General features: G+C 43.3%; 1 protein-coding gene across 1 annotated transcript in view; it reads right to left on the reverse strand.

Moving 5' to 3' along the window:
- The window catches only part of Shroom4 (shroom family member 4), a 202,913-nt gene extending 182,887 nt beyond the window's left edge, over nucleotides 1-20,026 (reverse strand). Inside the window, exon 1 of the mRNA XM_034485508.2 lies at nucleotides 19,783-20,026. Within this exon, the coding sequence (XP_034341399.1) occupies nucleotides 19,783-19,899 (117 nt within the window). The 5' untranslated portion in view covers nucleotides 19,900-20,026. The remainder of the gene's footprint in view (nucleotides 1-19,782) is intronic.
- Nucleotides 20,027-20,377: the final 351 nt, after the last annotated feature.

Consider the following 20,377-nt stretch of genomic DNA (forward strand, 5'->3'; position numbering starts at 1 on the left):
AAATATTTTTCTCTCTGTAATATCACTTTCTCATATATGTCTTATGAAAGCTGATTATCACAAATATACTTTCTGAACTGAAAAATGTAAAAAGTAAAGACTGAAAACCATCAGTGTCTTTATTTTGCACTCAAAAGGATTGTAACCAGAAGGCACAATCCAGTCTTGAAGAGGCAACTACATATAATGACTCCCAGACCCTTTTAATACAGAATAGTGTTAGTTAAAAACATACTGGGTCATAAAGGCTGCATACTAATATATACATCAGTAACTAGTATCACCTGTTTGGAGAAATAGATTCAGGTGTCAGCTGACTGTCTTGGATGGTTAACTTAAGACCGGCTACCTGGTCCTAAGCCTTTCAACGGTTAAAAAGTAATCTTTGAGCTTTTCTACTCCAGACAGTGGAGGAAAAACTAAAATGTGTGCTTCCCATATGGTTCAGTAATCAGCACAACCAGTCCCTTAAAGAGCCTGATGAAATATGTAAAGGGAGAAAAAAGAGGGCCCTGTGAAAATTGCACAGGGTAAGGGTGGTGGTAGGGGGGAGGTTGACAAAACCATGGATCCAGAGAGAGAGAAATTAAGAGGAAAATTTTACTCTGCTGAACCAAACTAGACACTCTTAAGTATGTTACTTATATTCATGTAAAATACCAGCCAATACATCAACAGGAATTTTTAAGGACCCACTAGTGATTTATGGTTAATACTTAGTGAATTGGAATGCTGCAACTGGAACTACTTAAATATTTCTTGACTTCTGAAATGCAATTAAACTGGTACATACAGGGAATTAACAGTAGCATCATGGCCCTTTTACAAAAGGATATGTTACCAATTGAATTGGCCTGTCTGTCTATCTGGAGAGTAAAGCATGTTTTGGACTAACACACTAGATAAGCATATCTCATTCAACCTAAGAGTCTGGCCAACTGCAGATGATAGAAGCCATTTACAGAATACACATGGGAAATTATGCCTGTGTGGGAGAGAAACATGGAAACGAGAAAGACAAGGTATGAAAAGACTAGAAGAGAAAAAGAAAAAAAGTTCTGTAGGATACAGAATTATAAAGGGGTTTTTTGGTGTAAAAAGGTTTACTTCTCCAAAAGATACCACTCCACACATCTCTATATCTGTTGGTTTGCCTATCTCCGTCTCTATCTCTGTCACTCTAGTCTGTAGGTTGAATAAAGAAACATCTATACTTTCAAAAACAGCATTTTTATCAATTTCTGTAAAGAGTAGTAATAAATGTTAAGACCAAGGGAGAGAAAAGACCAGAGTGCAGATAAACAATGCAATAAAACATTTCTTTTCTCTGTGGTTCATTTAGCTCTGGGTATATAGGCCCTGGGTTCCACCTCTGGCATTATAAAAAAAAATCCTTTATTAAATACAAAATGTATTGAAAAAGAGCACCGTGAGCATCTGAGAAAAAGTAGAGAAAGCAGAAGTTAGTGGAAGGAAGAATCAAATGATGACTAGAATATAAGAAGTCTTGTTTGGGATAGCCTCACCTTAGGTTGAATTTTGTTAGGCAGGTAGGACTAGGAATGTGTTTGAGCACTCAGCATGTCCAGGAAATTGTGACCTGTCACAGGTAGGCCATGTACATAGCAATGACTGGGAAATAATAATCAAGTATTGTGAAGGCAGATCAATAGGCATCCGTTTGCATTAGAAGATATATAAAAACTATAGCTACATGAAAATCCAAAGCCCTGGCTTGTTGTAGAGTTGCTTCTTGTTAGTGGGAGCATGTAAGAGGAGCACAGCCAAGCAAAATTGGAATGCTAGAAACGCTCAGACAGGGGTCAGTGTGGCTGGCCTTCCTCTAAGACTTTTCTATGGGAGTTGATTTAGGTACCAATTCTAGGAAGAATGTAATTCCAGCAAGCACTAAAGAGAAAGAAAAGGTGTGGCAGCAGTGGGAGGCTGAGATACACTATTTCAACAATTTCTGAAGAAAACGTCAGAGATACAAAGAACTTCCGAGACCAACCACTGAGTTCAGCTTCCCTGTCCAGACAAGGGTTACTACATGACTCAAATACAGGAAATGACCTAGAGGATACATTTAAAAGGGGTGAGCCTGGACACAGGGAAGCTAGCCTGTAGTCCGAAAGTCCAGACATAAAGTAACAAGGGCTTGAGGGAGGGTGGGAGGAGCGAACCAAAAGGGCTATTTTGAAGGAAGAAAGACCTGACAGGATGTGATAATTAACCTGATATACGGATGAGTAAGTGGTGACTCCGAGATTTCAATCTAACCAAGTGGGAGGTGAAGAAGCCAAGGACGACAGCACTTCTGCAAGAAGACAATAATAAGTTCCGTTTTAGACTTTAAAGTTTGAGGGGGAAAGAAAAGAAATAATATCCCAGCAGACATTGCCCACCAGATAATTGAAACGGGACTTGGGAGTCATAAGATTTCTTCACTGAGTGATTCTAAAAGAACAAACTGTAACTAATGGTAACTTTAGGGTAGACTTGGCAGGGGAAGGGGGTGGAGCAGAGACACAGAGACAGTGTGTAAGGTCTAAACTCTGAATCTTGATTCATACAGAGTAATGTGAAAACAGTAGTGAGAGGGTAGAGAAGCAAGGCCATTCAGTGCCACAGAAACCATGCTGACAACAGGATTTGGGGGGCAACCAAGTCAATATAGTATAATAGAAACAATACAAATGGTAAAAGACATTAAGGGTTGGTTAAACAATTGCAGATAATAGTTGTTTTTAAGTGGATGGTAGTTCTCTCTATACTGATAATGAAAGACCTCCAGGATATACAAGTGGGGGGGGGGGGTAGGCATAGAAGACTGTTTCAATATATTCCCTTTTGTGGAAGAAGCAAAAGAATGTGTGTGTGTGTGTGTGTGTGTGTGTGTGTGTGTGTGTGTGTGTATGTATGTATGTAACACTGGCCTGGGTATACAGAGAGATACTATGAAAAGGCACAATAAAAATAAATTCAGTGGGCTGGAGAGATGGCTCAGTGGTTAAAAGCACTGACTATTCTTCCAGAGGTCCTGAGTTCAATTCCCAGCAACCACATGGTGGCTCACAACCATCTGTAATGGGATCCAATGCCCTCTTCTGGTGTGTCTGAAGACAGATACAGTGCACTCACATAAAGAAAATAAATAGATAAATCTTTTAAAAATAAAAAATAAACTCAGTTGGGGGAAATAAAACTAGAGAGATAGGAGATCAAAACGAGCAGGAAATTTTTCCTCGCCTGCCCTTTCATGGTAAGCAGTCTTCAAGTAATGTACCAAGAAATCAAGAATGGAGTCCAGGGCAATGTCAGTAAAGCTGGCCTTCATGTAGGCATCAGTTAGTCACACTGGAGAGAAATAAGGAAGTCACACACAGGGAAGAAGAAAATGGAAGCACTGAAGAGGACATAGGGAATTGCTATCAGCAGTTGCCTCTGGGAAGAAAACAAAGGTGGTTTAGGGACAGGGATGAAGAAGTAAGACGTGTCTGTTTCTACCTTGTTAATTTTGGTCCCTGAACATTTATCACACCTCTAAGCTACTAATTTAAACTGTGAAGGAAGCCAGGGAAGGAAGGAGGCTACCCATTCTTTTAAATTGTTGGCAAAGATAGAAAAAGTTTAAAAAATAAAAGACCGGGAGGGCCCAAGGTTGCCACACCCAGTGTTGTTTACTAACTCCCTTTCCACTTTGCAAAACACCAGAAGCACTGGGAAGAACAGGAACTCTCCCAAAAAGAGAAAATTCAAAATTTGAATACTGAGCCAATTGCAGACTGGATGAATTCTGGCAAGGCAATAAAACCTTTCTGCCCCCATGTCTATGAAAAGGGACATTACTAAGTATCTTCCATGCATTGTACACACACAGAGACACACACACACATACACACACACACACACACATACACACACACATACACACACACACCCTGAAGAGTGTTTAATTTGTGCCTTAAATGAGCTTCCCAGGAAAGCTTTGAAATGACTGGTCTGTGAAACTCAACTTTGTCTGATGTTACAATGCAAACAACATAGTCTCACCATAGTGAACAGTGGAATCAGAAAGATAATATGAAGTATAAAAATGGGATCTCTGAAACAAAACTGTAAGGTATCATAAGACAAGCATGTGATTTGGAGTTGGATTAAGGTGGACTCACATTCTAACTCTACTTTGCTTTATCTGAAGAACAATGTTTTGCCTCTCCGGACCTCACTTTTTTCATCCGTGAAATAGGACCAGTATGACTTAATTCATGGCAGTGATGATATTATACTGAATATGCATGCATAATGTCAAGAACACAAAAGACACTTAACAGGAACTTTGATCATCAACGCCCCAGAGTTAAGGCTCCCAAGCACATAAAAACTGCAATGCCAATTTCCTTTTGTGCGTTCCTATTCCCTTTCCCTTTCAAACCAGCCTTCAATACATAAAAGCACATCAGCTAGCCCTTTGATTTTTCAAGCACCTATGAGGTCACCCAAAGAATTCTCTCCTGCCCTTTGAACCTTTAATTCCTTCTTAAATGATTTACTGGCTGTCTGGCCTCTAAATGACCATGCTAACAGCAATGTCCCTCCTATCCAAGGCTCTGTCCCTTTGATAACTAAGGTGCCCCCAGATGGGGTTTACCATTCTTACACCCTTAAAGATACGCTTCCCTGAAAAATGTAGAAGTAAGGAGCATGGTAATATTATCTAAATCTCCCCCCAATGTATGCAACTATCTGCTCATTTCCTAGTTAAGAATGTCTCTAATTATTCATACTTCTTTCATACTTACAAGAGATTCTGATAAGGGTCCCTTCCTGGGTCCCCTGACAGATGAACTCTGAAAGTCCGCGCCGTAAAACACGCTCAGCAGCAGTAGACTGATCAGAAGCAAACTAAGCACTCCTGGTGTTACTGTGCTGTCCCTGGCTATTTGAACACTGATTCTTAACCTGTCCCCTTACTGCCCCAAGATAACCTGACCGTCATGCAGAGAGCACCAATGACATTAAACCTCATTAGTCAGCTCCTTTTTTCCTTTCTTGGTGTTCTCAGCTTTGAGTGAAACAGTGAGAAAAGGAATGTCATGGTCAAATAACGAAGACACTTAAGGCATTATGTATAAATACCAGACAGTGACTCACAAGCAAGTCCAGTGAAATAGAACACGTTTGGGCTTGTTTAAGCATAGGTAAACACACACGCACGCGCGCGCACGCACACACAAACACACACATACACATACGCACATAAGCACGCAAGTGCACATACATACACACACTGATTTAAAAAGTCTTCACATTTCAGCTAAAGGAATGAAGTGCTTCAATCAAACACAAAAATGACTATGCCCTCTCTGAACACAGAATAACAAGCAGAATGGTTGTTGTGTTACAAGTCGCATGGCAATACTTCTCTACATTTTAATGAATGCTCTAATCCTCACTCCCTAGTTTCATCCTGGGGAACACAGTTTACATATGCAGCAAGCCAGGCAGCCTAGAGACACCCTCATGCCCCCACTACTGTCACCCCTTTTCACATCTCAGGTTGCACTGAGGGGGTCCCTCTTAACTTCCCCTACCATCATTATTATCATGCGTTCCCTCCAATTGCAGCTAACATGTGAATTTGAGGTTCACCACAGTTTCTAGGGGAAGTTGGTCATTTCCACCAGGAGCCATCTGGGATGATGTCCTGGAGAGCTGGTGCTCACAGTGGTTGGACCCCACAGAGGAACACAGAGAAGAGGGGAAGTAGAGGATGACAGTGTAAAGCATGGCTACCACAGGAAGAGATGCCAGGATGGAGACGGCAAAGGGCAGAATTTCCCAGTGAGGAGCTTAAGAACAGAGATGATATCATTCTCCCTGAAAACCTGGAATCTAGTAGAAATAAAAAGTAAGACTAGAGTTAAAGGGAAAATGGTCTGTAATACCCAGCAAAAGTAGTCTGGGCTCTATTCTACTGGCAGTAGGAAACTATTAATTTCAAGGGGATGAGAATGGTCAAAGGGTGGAAAACCATTTGAAGAGGCAAATATACTATTGTAGCTGTTCCTCCAGAAGGAAGCCCCATTCTGCTAGTCCAGTTTTCTTGAGATCTTCTTTCAAGGCTGCCGTTTCCCCCACCTGAGCTCACCATCTCAAAGCTCATTACCACGCCTCTCTTTTGGGTCTGGAGTGATACCAATAATACTTTTTACTTAGATTAAGACTCCTAGATTTTTGTCCTGAGGTTGGCTCTGTGAACTGGCAGGGTGGGGTGGGAGAAGCTTCTGTAAAACCCCCAGTTTAGAGGAAAGCAAGGATGATGTACCTTTCTTCTTCTCCAGTGGTAACAACTTGACTTGGTCACTAGAATCTCAGCCTCCTCTAAGCTGGGAACAGAACAGGAAGAAAAAGATGGAGTGAAGAGAAAGACAGGCAAAAGAATGGGGAAAAGAAGACCCAGCATAGGGTAAAACTTGATTATCAGGGGGCTATTCCAGATCACCATCACTTACAGGCTCAAAGCAGAGTTCAGCCTTAAATTAGGACTCCAATCTAGGGTGTGGGAGATAGAAGCATCTTTACCTGGGTCTTAGCAGTGGAAACTAACTCTCCCTGGTTCTGCCCTTCATTCCTTTGCTTTTTATTAGGGGCTGGAAAGGGAAAGTCTGTAACTCAAACCCTATTGCAGCTGAACAGGGCTAAGAGCCAAAAGCGTCCCTTAAGCAGATCCAGTATGTACAGAGCCTGAGCACATTTCTCAAGCCAAGGGCACGGAGAAAACACGAAAATTACACATTGAGCTCTTTACATCCAGAAGAGGAGAGTTATCCCCCACCCCACCCCAGCTCACACAGCAGAGCAGTCAGCAAGCTAGCTCTTGTAAGAGCCTAGCACTCAAGCAATCTTTGCCACCAAAAAAAAAAAAAAAAAAAATGTCTCCCCAGCAGCTAGGTATTTGAATGGATTTCAAATATAAATTACAAGTTATTTTACCTGGTCAGAGAAAGGAGGCAAATTAAAGAACCTACACACCCATTAACCTTATAGCAAACAGTGTCGCTTCATCTACAAAGAGTTGGAAATGGGTTTAGACCAATTTCCATAGTACAAGCATCTGTAGAAAGTTCTGAGTTTAGTTTCATACGGTGAAGAAAAGCAGATGCAGTTGCACAAAAGTAGTAATGAGCTAGAAAGTCGATTCATGAAGGATGGGAAGCAGAAGAGACAGGCTGGCCCTCAAATTGGCAGGTACATCTACACACAAATTGAATTTCCTAAGGCATTCTATTAAGTATAAACATAAAGAACATCAATGCTATAGTTAATCACTCCAAAGTTTTAAAGGTTTCAATGATAATTTTTTTTCCAGCCAGATTTAAAGCAAAAGAGGTTGTGAAATGAATCCCCCCCCCCGTCTCTTTATTTTAGGGTGGTAAAGATACCACCTAGGCAATGAAATCCTATACAGAAGTTGAATAATATTTTTAAAGGTCATATTGAAGAACACTTACTATTCTGAAAACATCAACAATGATATTCACAGATTAATAATAGCTCATGCCAGACAGAGAGAAGAATGCTTCTAACAATCAAAATGGAACATAAACTTGAAACTCCAGTGGTTTGAGGTTTGCCTCACCAAGCCACCACATTTTGTTTTACATATACAGAAAACAATCCTTAAACATCTTGGCAAAGTCAACTGATATGTTTTAGAAGCCTCAATCCACTTTATCGTGTCCATCTGAGGTTTGGATTTTTTTTTTTTTTTTTTTTTGGTTTGCTTTTTTTCCCCTACAATCTCATTGAATGTTCTATTTATATAAAAAGAACTCCAGCTAGCAACACTGCCACTGCCTAGGCATCCTGCAGAGCAGAGACACTAACAAGACAAAGCTAGGAATGCTCATTAAATCACAACAGGCCAGTTTCCTATGTCTTTGGGGCATAGGATTGTCTGGCAATTAACTGATTTACACAACAATCAATAGATTAGAAAATTGTGTGTTGACCACAGTATTCCTAACAGAATGACTTGCCATTTCAATTTATTGAACCCCTAAGTAAACAAATATAAACAAACCCCTTTCTCTTTGGCCTCATTTCCTTCTAGGCTACCTAGATTGATTGTCCCATAAACAGTATCAGAAGATCCAAAACTAAAATACAAGCTGCTTCCCCTTTCCAATCCCCATCTTCTACATTTAAAATATAGGCATTACCTTGGACAACATCTAACACACTATCAGCACATTGCCATACTGTTTCAAACGGTCGCTTCCTAGCTATTGTTAACTTTAGGTCTCTCCTCAGCCATGCAGTTATGTGACTGGTACTGTACTGGCTGGATGCCTGGTTTAAATACATTAATTCTGCCTGCATCTTTAAGGCATTCATCCAACTAGAACAAACTCTCTTCTACCACCCAAGATTACCTAAGTACCATGCATGTACCCCTCAGGTCCAGCTTCAATTTTTACTTTTCCCACAAAGCCCTCAACATTGATCCATGAACAAATCTTATTAAATTTTATTCTATAGTCTCAGCACCTAAAGCTTTTTGTTTCCTGGACATAAAGTAAATAGTTATGTCTAGGGAACAATACATAAATAAACTTCAATAAACTTGTCATCTCTTTGAGAATCCAAAGATCAGGTCTACTCTGGTGGTCATCTCTTGAATTTTGTAGTTTAGGTGTAGGCACTCTGCCAAGTGCTCAACAAATCTGTGTTGACTGATTGATCTGTAGATTGGTTGACTGGTTGATTGACTGATTGACTGATTGACTGATAGATTGAAGTATTAATTGAGAGTTTTAGGACAACCAAGCAACACAGCTTTTTAAAGCTTGTCTTTCTACCTCTGGCAGTTGCAGACATCACTAAAATTGTCCTGTCATTTCATGCACATTTGGCAACTTCAAATATTTTAGTGTTTAAGTTCAGCGTTCTTTGACAAGAATTTCAGTTTAATAAGGATACCTAGGAAATAATCTATTTCCTTCTTGAATCACATATACCTCTGGTATTTATATGAAGCAAAGGATAAGGGGAATCACCTCTATTGGAACAACCGTACAAGTTCATTTTATTTTACATTTGAAATTATAATTAAATTATATTTGCCCCACCCCCTCATATACCACTCCCTGCTCTCAAATTCCTGGCTTCTTCTTCTTCTTCTTCTTTTTTTTTTTTTGACTTCCTGTTATTGGACCATACAAGTTTGATAATTTTCATTTGAGAATCATAAAACCTAGACACAAACAAGGAAAATGACTTACTTAAAAGGCTCACAGATGAGGGGCAGCTGTAAGACTAAGATTCTGATCTTCTGAAGGCTACAGATGTAACTGTAGCTCAGAAGAGAACTGTTCTGGAAAAAAAAACAGACCTGGGATATGACTCAGTTTGTAGATCATTTGACTGATCCCTTAGCATGCCCCAAGCCCTAGGTTCTATCCCCAGCACTGCCAGGAGAGAAACACACACACACACACACACACACACACACACACAATTTAAAACACAAACTTTTCTTTGATCCTATCCCCTGAGGTACAATTATTGACAACATTACCAGTTTCTTCATTAAATTTCATTTTCATTCCTCTTCTTTCTCCCACCCAACCCTCCTTATTTTTAATATATATAAATGTGGCATGGTAAAAAAAAAAAAAAGAAAGAAAAAAAAAAAGAAACTGAGACTTGGAATAAGCCAAATGTTTGAATGCCAGAGGCTTAGCTCAGCAGTAGAGCTTTTCCTAGCATATACCCATAGGCCTGAGTTCTATCCACAGCACTGCAAAAAATCAAAATAAATGATTAAAATGAAAATAATACTGTGGTGGCTCTGTGGACTGAAACTACACCTCTGCCTCCCAAATTAAGTTTCAATGCCAGCTCTCCCACTTGGCATAGAATTTCAAATCTGTCACTTAAACTTCTCTTGGGTCACAAGCCCTTCATTTGCATAACTGAGACATCCATATCCACCTCAAAGACCTGCTATAACAGAAACCACTGCCCAACAGCAGGTTCTCAAGATTTGTAATCCCCCCCACCCTTGTGTAGGCTCTGACCACCCTTTGCAGCCAACCGATTGCTGAACTACAGCCCAAACTACAGGTCCTCCACTCTGGAAATACCTGCAAGTATCCAGATCCTTGCCTGATCCACGTTTCAGCCTATGGTCTTGACCTTTCTTAATTAACAATTTAAATTAAGAAAGTCCCAAAGTCACAGTCAACTTCTCCAAAGAACATGAGTCAGGTCTGACACACACTCTCCGCTTTGTAGTCAAAACATCAACACTCATACTTTCAATTAGAGAGAGAGGGGCCATTAAAAGCTACTTGCCTGTGGAAGTTTGGGGAGGGGGACGTTTACTTAAACACACACACATACACATAGAAATGGAAAACAGTAAGACAGCCCAACAAAGACAAGGCTTTAGCTTGTCATGGTATCATAAGCAAAGATGAGGCCGTAGCCATGAATATCTAACCCTTTTCCTGAATGACTAGTCAAACCAGCTTTGCTTCTAGCTCTACCTCCAACCCCCTCTTCTCAAAAGACAGATCAGTTTCTGATAGACCATGAAAGGCAATAAATATAAGAGAACTGTTCAAAACTTTCCTGCCCGGGGCTTACAGGAAGAAAAAACCAAAACAGCTAGAAATCTGTTGGGTGGTATTAGAATGAGGGCCAGAAGATACCTCAAAGAATCTGTTCTTCAGTGGGCTTAACCCTTGGTCCTGTCAAAGGACTCCTACCTCCCACATTCTTTAGAGAGGGAACATTAAAAGACTTGAGTAAAAGTTAACAGACCATGCCTGTCTCTGAGAACACACCAGGAAATAGCCACTTCTGTAAAGATAGGAAGCCGGAGTGTGGAGAGACGTGGTGTTCTGTAAGAGCTGCCTGCTGTCAGTCATCCTTCACATTGCCACAGCAAGAACAAGAAAGGACACTCAAGCCCTTCCATAAAGTAGAGGTTTACTCCCTGAAAGTTCTTACCAAAAAAAAAAAAAAAAAAAAAAAAGAGATTGTCACAAAGAGGTAAAAGGAACATGCCAAGATTACTCAGGGAATTGCTAAGCATTTCCAAGTAAGGAAAGGTGACAAAAGATGTGTCCTTAACTCAGACAGGACAGAGAAAGATGAAGTATGAGAAATCTTCCCTCTGTTTCTATTTTAATGTACAGAACGGTTTCAAGCTTATTGGCCTCAATTAGCCTCTCTCATCGCCTACCAGAGCATGCCTGAGCCAAGAGACAAAGCTGCTATAGCAAAGCAGAAGTGCTCCATGGGGACCAAGAGGGGAAAATGGGTTTTGGATAGAGGGCAGGACAGCCAACGAACAAGGAAACAGAGAGCCAATGGCTCCTGAGTCAGTCCAAGATGGAGGCTGTAAACAACCAGTGCTTGTGGGTGTAGGCTGGAAATCGAGGACTGGACATGAAATAAAGCTGGATGGATGGATGGATGGATGGATGGATGGATGGATGGATGGATGAAAAATAGGTTTCTTCCTCTTAATGAGGAAGTACTCATTCTGTCCCAGAGCATATGCAGACTTATACTGAAAGAGGAGGGTGTGGAGGTGAAGAGCCATGGGAGGGGTTAGAAATTACTTTGAGAGCTCAAGTCATCTTGATTCTTGCCACTTCGGTGCCCCAGCAGGATGGCTCTGCCCAAATAAACATGCCAGTGTGGTGTGAGGAAGAAACAGATCATCTCTTGCAAAACTAATACACACGACAATGTTTCCACTCGCCTATTTACACTGAAGGTGTCTAAGGGACATGAGGAGACAGAGTTTACTTCATCCCTGGTCCTTAGAACATAATCTTTAGCTAGGAGAAACTGTATTCCAATTTACTCATCAACAACTTAATTAAAGAACATCAGTAATAAATATTTTAGGGAGCACCAGGAAACAAAATATTTGGTTTCATACATGCTAAGTGAAAGTGATCTCATTATCAACACACCCAGAATAAAACAGTTGCAAGATAACTCTCAGGTGAACCTATATACAGTTCAGCATCCAGGAAAATATAACACACATCTGGTCCTAGTACTGACGGTATGATTACATGAAGCATTACTAGCAACAGAAATCCCAATGACACCCAGAGCTGTATACTAGAATTCTCTAGAGTACTTTTCCATCACTTATAGATGAATTGTTTTCCAAGAATACCTTGTGTAAGTAAGCATCTTGGAGCTCTGAATTCCATTTCTTATAAACAATATCATACAGTATGGTTATGTTGAATAATTTCATTGCTCTTACACTATGGATTAAGTAGGCCTCTCTAGAATTGTTCTGTGTGAGCCTAACTACTATTGATTGTCAAGTGTCAGTATTGACATGTTCCCTAGACTTCAATTTCCCTTCCCTTAGAACCCTTAGGCTCCAACAATGAAAATTAAGCCCTGCTCCAATCTTCTCCCTGGTCTAGATGTTAAGAGTAAAGAAAGGCATTTCTCAGGTAATTAGTGGGGAAATACGGAGAGATAGATTGTTAAAAGCCTGTGGATACAAGACCTCCAGCAGGAGTGACTTCTGTGGCAATTCCAACTCTAAACAGAAGACCCTAGAAACCCAGAGTTGCAGGAGTCACTGCAATCAGTGCTAACACACACACACACACACACACACACACACACCAACGACTTCTGTGGCTATTCCAACTCTAAACAGAAGACCCTAGAAACCCAGAGTTGCAGGAGTCACTGCAATCAGTGCTACACACACACACACACACACACACACACACACACACACCCCAACGACTTCTGTGGCTATTCCAACTCTAAACAGAAGACCCTAGAAACCCAGAGTTGCAGGAGTCACTGCAATCAGTGCTATACATACACACACACACACCACACACATACACACGAACACCCCCACACTCATAGATGTGTGTATATGTGTATGTATATGTGTGTATGTGTGCGTGTTTGTGTGTGTGTGTGTGTGTGTGTGTGTGTGTGTTAGAGACTACTTACATATCACATATGGCATATGGTTGGTATTTTCAATTTTGAAGTTGATTACTTTTCCTAGAAGAAAAGTTCAGAGAGGTAAAAAAAAATGGAATTTTGATTCTGACAATACTTATTAAATACCACTTCCTACTCTGTTAACAATGTCTTTGTTTAGACATATACACTCCATGAAGGTCTAAGCCCCCCCCCATCTTCCCTGGAGTGTCTTTCTCACAGCTGCTCTGGGCTAGGGGTGGGGGAATTCCATATAAATAGTAGAAGATGAAAAGCGTCACTCAAAATATATTATATGTGGCTAAGGAGAGGGCTCAGTAGAAAAAGTATTGGTTGTGTAACCATAAGGAGCCAAGTTCAGATCCCTAGCACCCACAAAGAAGCCAGGCATGGTGGTGCATGCCTATAACCCAAACACTGGGGTAGGGTCAGGGATCAGATGTTCAAAGGCCAAGCAGTCCAGGCCATGAAAGAGCTCTAGGTTCAGAGACCCTGTCTCAAAACAATATAGTGGAAAGCCACAGAAGCAGACATCCAACATCTGCCTTGACTAAAACACATATAAAAGTGTGTGTGCGCATGCACGCACACACACTCTCTCTCTCTCTCTCACACACACACACAATCATATAGCTTTCCTCTGTGCTTATTTAGACCTTGGACAAATATGGATTACCAGCAGCACAGTACTTCCTTCAACTAATAGACATGGATACAGGGCCTTCTTATGACATTGCCACCAGAAAAACATACCCATCTTTGGCTATATATTTTCTTTGAAAAATACTTATTTTATTTTATGAGTGTGTGTGTGAGCATGCGCAAAAACACATGCGCATACAGGAGCCTGAGGAGGTCAAAAGAAGGGCAACAGATCTGGCACTGTTATACGTTTGAGCTGCCATGTGGATAATGAGAATCAAAGGAAGGTCATCTGCAAGAGCTATAAGCCCCCTTAACTGCTGAGTCTCCTTCAGATACAGGTTTTTTTTTTTTTTTTTTTTTTTTTTAAAAATAGTCTGTAGCTGGATACAATTCTCAGCACAAAAAAAGGGTCTCACTTAATTTTCATAACTTTCTCCAGGGGATGGCTATACTGTGTGTGGGCCCCATAATTTAAGAGAGACCCAAGGAGTAGGGATGTAGCTCAGTGGTAGAGCACTTGACTACCATGTGTAATGTCCTAGGTTTGATCTTGAGCACCAGAAATTTGAAGAGGGGAGAGGAGAGAACAACGGACAAGGTGTAGTGAAGCCAGAGTGAATGGAGTAACCTCAGATCTCCTAAGAGTTGAGAAAGCACATACATTTTATTTTTGAAAGGACAGAGGAAGAGGCTGAATTGCAGACCCCAGAAGAAAAAGGTGAGGAAGCCTGTCATTTTTATTCCAATCTCTCACGGGTTTTTCTAAAAACAGAGGAACTACCATTGTCCTGTATGGCCCGAGATTGCAGGGCTTCGCCCCGTGGATGAGAGGCAAGAGAAATGTTTGCAACTCAACATGGATTAAAAACTGTCCACAGATTAAACCTGACAACAGAGATGTAGGCAGGCTTAAATACACACAAGATCCCCCTTGACCAGTGGAGACCATAATCAGAGACCCTCCACAGAAGGTTCCTTAAATGATCTTACACTAGGTGATTTCCAAAGACTCTCAAAACTCTGTTTCTAGGTCCCAACGAGGAGCAGCAGCAGTACAGCAGCCCTTAGTTAAGCCTGCCCTTTGGCACAGGGGCAGTGGGCAGACAGCACACCTTCCTGTAATCTCTGCTGTTCTCCATTAACTTCTCCCAGATGGGTCAGCACATTTTCCTCTGGTTTGGAAGAAGCCTAACCATAAACATAATCGTGTTCTCTCATGATAATTACCCCATAACTAGTAGTCTCTGTCCGAAACTGTCTTTTTCTCTTTAAAGAAATTCCTGGGGAGTGTTCTGGGAGAAGCAAGGGAGAAATGTTTTAACTGTTTAAAGAATAATGCTCAAGTGTCTTCCAGCTGGAGTTAAAAGTATTGTCTTTGAGATTTGGGAGAGGGAAAACCCTACAACAGGGATGGACCCTTTTCCTTTACAGAACAAACATGGTCATCAGCAGGGTACTAGGTATATAAGACAGACCTAAAACCCTATGTATGCAAATTACTTATGACAGGGTTTAAAATTCTATGTATGCAAAAGGTTAGCCAAACTTTGTGAGACATACCATACAGTCTTTTTGTTCTATTCCCTGTATACCCTTACACAGATTTCTATTCCATGCTGTGTCCTTTCTGGAAGAAGGCAGATGCCATGAAACTGAAGAAGGTGTCTTTGTTGATTCTAGTGGAAAAGATCAGGAAGGGATTCATATAAGTAACCAGGCTGCATTCATCTCCATCAACATACCCTGTAAAAAGACCTTTGGGACAGCCAGGCCCTTGACTTGAGCAGGGACTGGGGCTGGGGCTGAGGCTGGGACTAGGTCTGACCTATAACACAGCTGGAAAGATGTGAAAGGTATATCATTGCTCACATAAGCTCTGCATCCAACAAGAACTCAAAAGGCACAGTCAAATTTACTTCCAGTTATAAGAAAACATCAATCTGATCATTTGGCCCAATTTCAAGTGCTTCTTTTTTGTAAGTCTATAACTAAGATCAGAGTGAGAGGACACCGGAGCTGACAAAGAACTTAAAGGACAGGTAGGTCCTGCCTTTCTATAAGGTCAAGGATAGCAAAGGGTTTACCAAATCCATTCTCACATCCTCTGTGGTAATGAAGACGGAACAGGTATGCCTACTGTTAGTTTGTAAACAGCGACTTAGATCGAACATGGGTTAAAAACGACAGAGGGATATTTGTGTACATTCCATAGGCTTTTTCCTTTAGACTGTGCTCCTACTCCGCCCTACTTTGTTGGAGATCAGTGACTAGCTCCCACTTGCCTCACTGTGTCAAACTGAGACTCCTACCAAAAACAGGCTAGAAAAAAATCAAATACGTGGGTGAGCATAGACTCCTGGCCTGTCTTTTTTACCGTAGTTATCCCCCTCCTTTCCCTGCATCCTGACCACTGGTCTCCGATCCTTTCTTTTCCATATGCTTATTTAGCTTCAGGGCACATTTTTAATAACTAGACATTAACACAGGAACCTTAGGCTGCAGCTCGGTTTTTCTATCCTTTGTCTCTTGCATGCCCCCATACCTACACACACTGCTTGAGTCTCTGAGGCCTCTAATAGGGCCTAAATGATACAGATTCATTGGTGCCAGAACTGTTCACTTATCTGCCCCACCCACTAAAGAATCATTTTATGCAGAGAGTCAACTCCATGGATGACTATCTGTACTGTAGACAAGGATACTACACTAAAACAGACACATCTGATTTGAAGAAAATCTTTGTATCATGCAGACAATACCTTCCCTGGTCTAGTATGAGAAGCTAGCCAAAGAAACAAATAATATTAAGATCATAAGACCATTCCCTCATGGTCACCTTCTCTCATATATCATGACTTCACTAGTACTACCATAACATGGAAAAATCACAAGCTACTCCCTAAAACTTGTGATAATCAACAGGATGGCCTTTAACATACTGTCCTTTTTTGACACTTGATTATCAACACATAGCTATACAAGTCTCCATAAACCAGGCATCTGAATTCTACACATCCAGGAAACCATATTAGCTAGTTCCACTGGTGACTTTCCCAACCTGACCATTTCCTGGTCTTAAAGGTCTGTCCATAACAAATGAAAAGTTAACTTTCCTATTGCATGGCTTCTCCTCCTACTGATCACCTTTTCTTAAATGTCTCCATCTCTCTGTCCATACCTTTCCTAAGCAGGTATATGGCACATCAACCTGAACTCAAACTACCTTTGTATTTCCCCAGAAGCAAAGGAGGTCTGCTGCCATTTTGCATCGTGACTCTTGGCTCGTTTGTCTTTCACAAGCCCAAGTTATTCAGTTACCAAAACAATCTTGTCCCCAACCCCCATCTTGAGCCCAGACTTCACTAGTGTACGCCTAAAACACAGTCGCCATGGATGACTTCTTGGCATGGAAAGCATTACTAGAGTTAGAGGCTGAGCAGACTAGATATAGCCCTGAAAGTTATTAGTCAATGCTCTCTCACCACTTGTAGTACAACCAAAAGAGTCACTCACGATATAGCAGTTCTGGCGAAAAGAATGTCAGGGTTATGGCGATGGATTCACTACCAAAGCATCACAGTGCCATTTAAAGACTGCCCACTTCAAATGCATTTTAGATCTAGGGATGCCCAGGCCCAGGAAAGGCAAGAGATATTCCCAGGATTCCAGAAGATTGACAAGGCAAGAGTTAGAATCCAGAGATTCAGAGGGTTGGTTGTTTGTTTTTCATTTACCAATTCAATTCAACTTCTAGTCCATCCTCACCAGTGGATACAGACTTAAAAATCTACCTGTGGGGAGGACGCTATATTGTTCTGAAGCATAAAAAGAACCACACTAAGGTAGAAAAATGGGATATCCCAAATAGTATCTTGTGAAGGAGGAGGAGGAAGAGAAGGGGGAAGAGGAAGAAGAGGAGGAAGAAGAGGAGGAAGAAGGGAGGAAGAGGAAGAAGAGGAGGAAGAGGAAGAAGAGGAGGAGGAAGCAGAGAAACAGGAGGAGGAAGCAGTAGCTGCAAGCGTTACACTAAAAAGATAAAATAAAATACCTTTATGTGATGTCCTGGCCAACCCAGTTATACCTGGTTTTTACTCCTGCATATCCATGCATGCAATAATAAGCCTTCATATAATAGGGGCCAAGTGTACATTCAGCAGAAAGGGAATCATTAAAAGGCACCCTGCCTCTCCACACACGAGGCACTTCCTTAGCAGTGTGGCCAAGAAAACCCTCATATATCCTCAAATAATCCCCCAGCCAGACCACAAATTGCTGGCTGCCCCATACTTAGTAACACCCCCTGCCATGCTCCTATGGGCTCACAAAATAATTCAGGACCACAGCAACAAGCACTCTGAGAGGTGCCTGGCAGGTTGGGTCAGCCTGGACAAAGCTGAAGAAATGACCTCTCCAGGGTCTAAGCAGACTGGAAAATTCTGTGAGCGAGCTGGCCTGGGGAGGAAAAGAGGGGGGGGGACTGCCAGACGACCGAGGGCTGCATATCCTATTGTGACCTTGGTGGGAAGAGAGGGGAAGAGTTTGATTGAAAGAAATTCTTCAATGCTGAGGTTCCTCTCTCCAAAGGAGCTGTTTAATAGGGTGTTGTTATCGTTGTTATGTGTTTGTTTGTTGTTTGTTTAAAAAGTAGTTTGCTCCAGAGACTATCAAAAGAAGGATGTAAAAGGGCAGGATGTGAGGGTAGACCACAAAACTACCTATCTCAATCTGCTTATACTGGCCGAAGATCGCCTGGTTTGGGGGAGGTTAAAGATCCTCTGGAGGTCCCTGCCAATCCTCTCCAAAGGTTGCCTCAATACACCTCAGACAGTCAGAGCTGACTGATTCACACATGAGCAACACGTTGCCCCAACACCTTAAAGACACCTACACAAGTTAGCTAGCAAGCCATTCCAACGCATGGAGAAAGTAACATAGATTGTTATGCGGTGGGGGGTGGGGGTGGGGGTGGGGGGAGTAACTTTCAGAGCCCAGCTGCTATGTTAACACAGGAAACAAAAAGAATCCCTATAGCTACATTTGTTACTTTAAAAAGCTAGATCTTTCCACCCCACCCCCCACCACCACCAGAATCTCCATCTACAATCTCAACTGTCTTCCCGGTGCATTGGAAAGGCTCGCTAGCTGAGTTTGTAAGAGAAACAAGAAAAGTGGGTTAAAGTTCATGAAGTCCCTCCACCTGGCAATCTTGTGCTCCAAGGTGAGTAGTCTTACAAGTCACTCTTCCCAGGAACAGCTCCAATTATCCCCCTCCCCGCCCCATCCTCCACCCTCACTCCCATTGGAGACGCTTGGGTTTGGAGGTTCCAGAACTCTTGGGAGTGCTTCTCTTCCCTGGCCTCTAGCTGCAACTTGGTTCCAGCTGATCACAGGCTCTTAAATCAAAGCAACCCTAGTGGCCGCTTCGGCACAGCTGTGCTGTGGCTCCATGGCACAAAAGTTCCCTCCACACTTCGCAGCGTGCAAGAAATCTCGCTGGCGCGGGGCAAGACTCGGGAGGGAGGGGAAAGGCCGAGGGGGAACCGGCAGCAGCAGCAACGCCCCAGCTCTGAACCGGAGTGTGTGCGTCCGGCTGTGGGAAGAGAGGCTGCTGAAAAGCCAGCGATGCCTCATCACCAGCTCCGCGCCAGACCCCCAGCCCAGCAACCTGCCTCGGGCGGGACAGCCCGAGGGAGAGCCGGGAGAGCCAGCCCCGAGCGCCCCCCCATCCCCCCGCCCGTGCCCTCAGCCCCTCACTGTCCTGCCCGGCTCAGGGGCCTCCAAGGCAAGGAGAACCCCCAGCAGCCGCCATTTCCTGCAGCCCACACGGAGGTGAGTGGCCTCCTCGCCGTGGGGGGAGCGAGGCTGCCCGGTGCCCCGGGAGTGTGACCGCACGCAAAGCTCCGGCGGGGGGCCGGGCTCCTCGGGTCCCCATCCTCCAGCCACCCACTTCGCTCCAGTCTCCTCCGGCAGCAGGACCCCCTCCGTGTGGCTGCAGCCCCTCGGGCTCCGGCCGGCCAAAGTCGCAAAGTGGGGCTGAGGCCCGCACCCCGCGCACTCTGCGCACCCGCTAGCCCATTCAAAGTTGGACGCCGTGAGGAGCGAGCCACCGCTCCTTACCTTCGACACCGTGAGCGGCTCGCAGTGCTCCAAGCCCCCCTTCAGGGTGAAGCCCCAGGGCGCCCCCCCTTGCAGCTGCACCGGGACGTACTGGAAGGACCCCGGCCGGCTCTCCATCCTCGGCTCGGCTGGGCAGGCGCCGCCGGGCTCCTTTTCCGCGGGGGCTACGGAGCCTCCGCCCCCAGCAGCTCAGCCACCATCGTCCTCCAGCGCCGCGCCGCCCCGCTCCGCCTACTCTCCCGGCTGGAGACGCTCAGGCAGCTAGTGAGCTCTAGGAGGAAATGACACGGGGCTGGAGAGAGGGGGAGAGGGAGGGGGAAGGAGAAGGGGGAAAAAAAGAAAAGAAGGAAAGAGAGGCGGAGGGATGGTGCTTAATGGACAAGAAAACGGAGCAATGGGGAGGGGCAGGCACTGGGACCTCGCCTATAGGATCGCTGAGGAGTGGGAGCCAGGCGAGGCCTCACATCAATTGTTACATTGTTTCATTCAAGTAGGCCCCCTCTTTGGTCCTCCTCTTTACTGCGGAGCTACCCGCCCCTCCTGCAGCCCGAGCGAACCGAGGTGAAAGTCAGTGTGCATGGGCCCTCGTGGCCGA

The sequence above is a fragment of the Arvicanthis niloticus genome, chromosome X (genome assembly GCF_011762505.2).
Source record: "Arvicanthis niloticus isolate mArvNil1 chromosome X, mArvNil1.pat.X, whole genome shotgun sequence".
Classification (NCBI taxonomy): Eukaryota; Metazoa; Chordata; class Mammalia; order Rodentia; family Muridae; genus Arvicanthis; species Arvicanthis niloticus.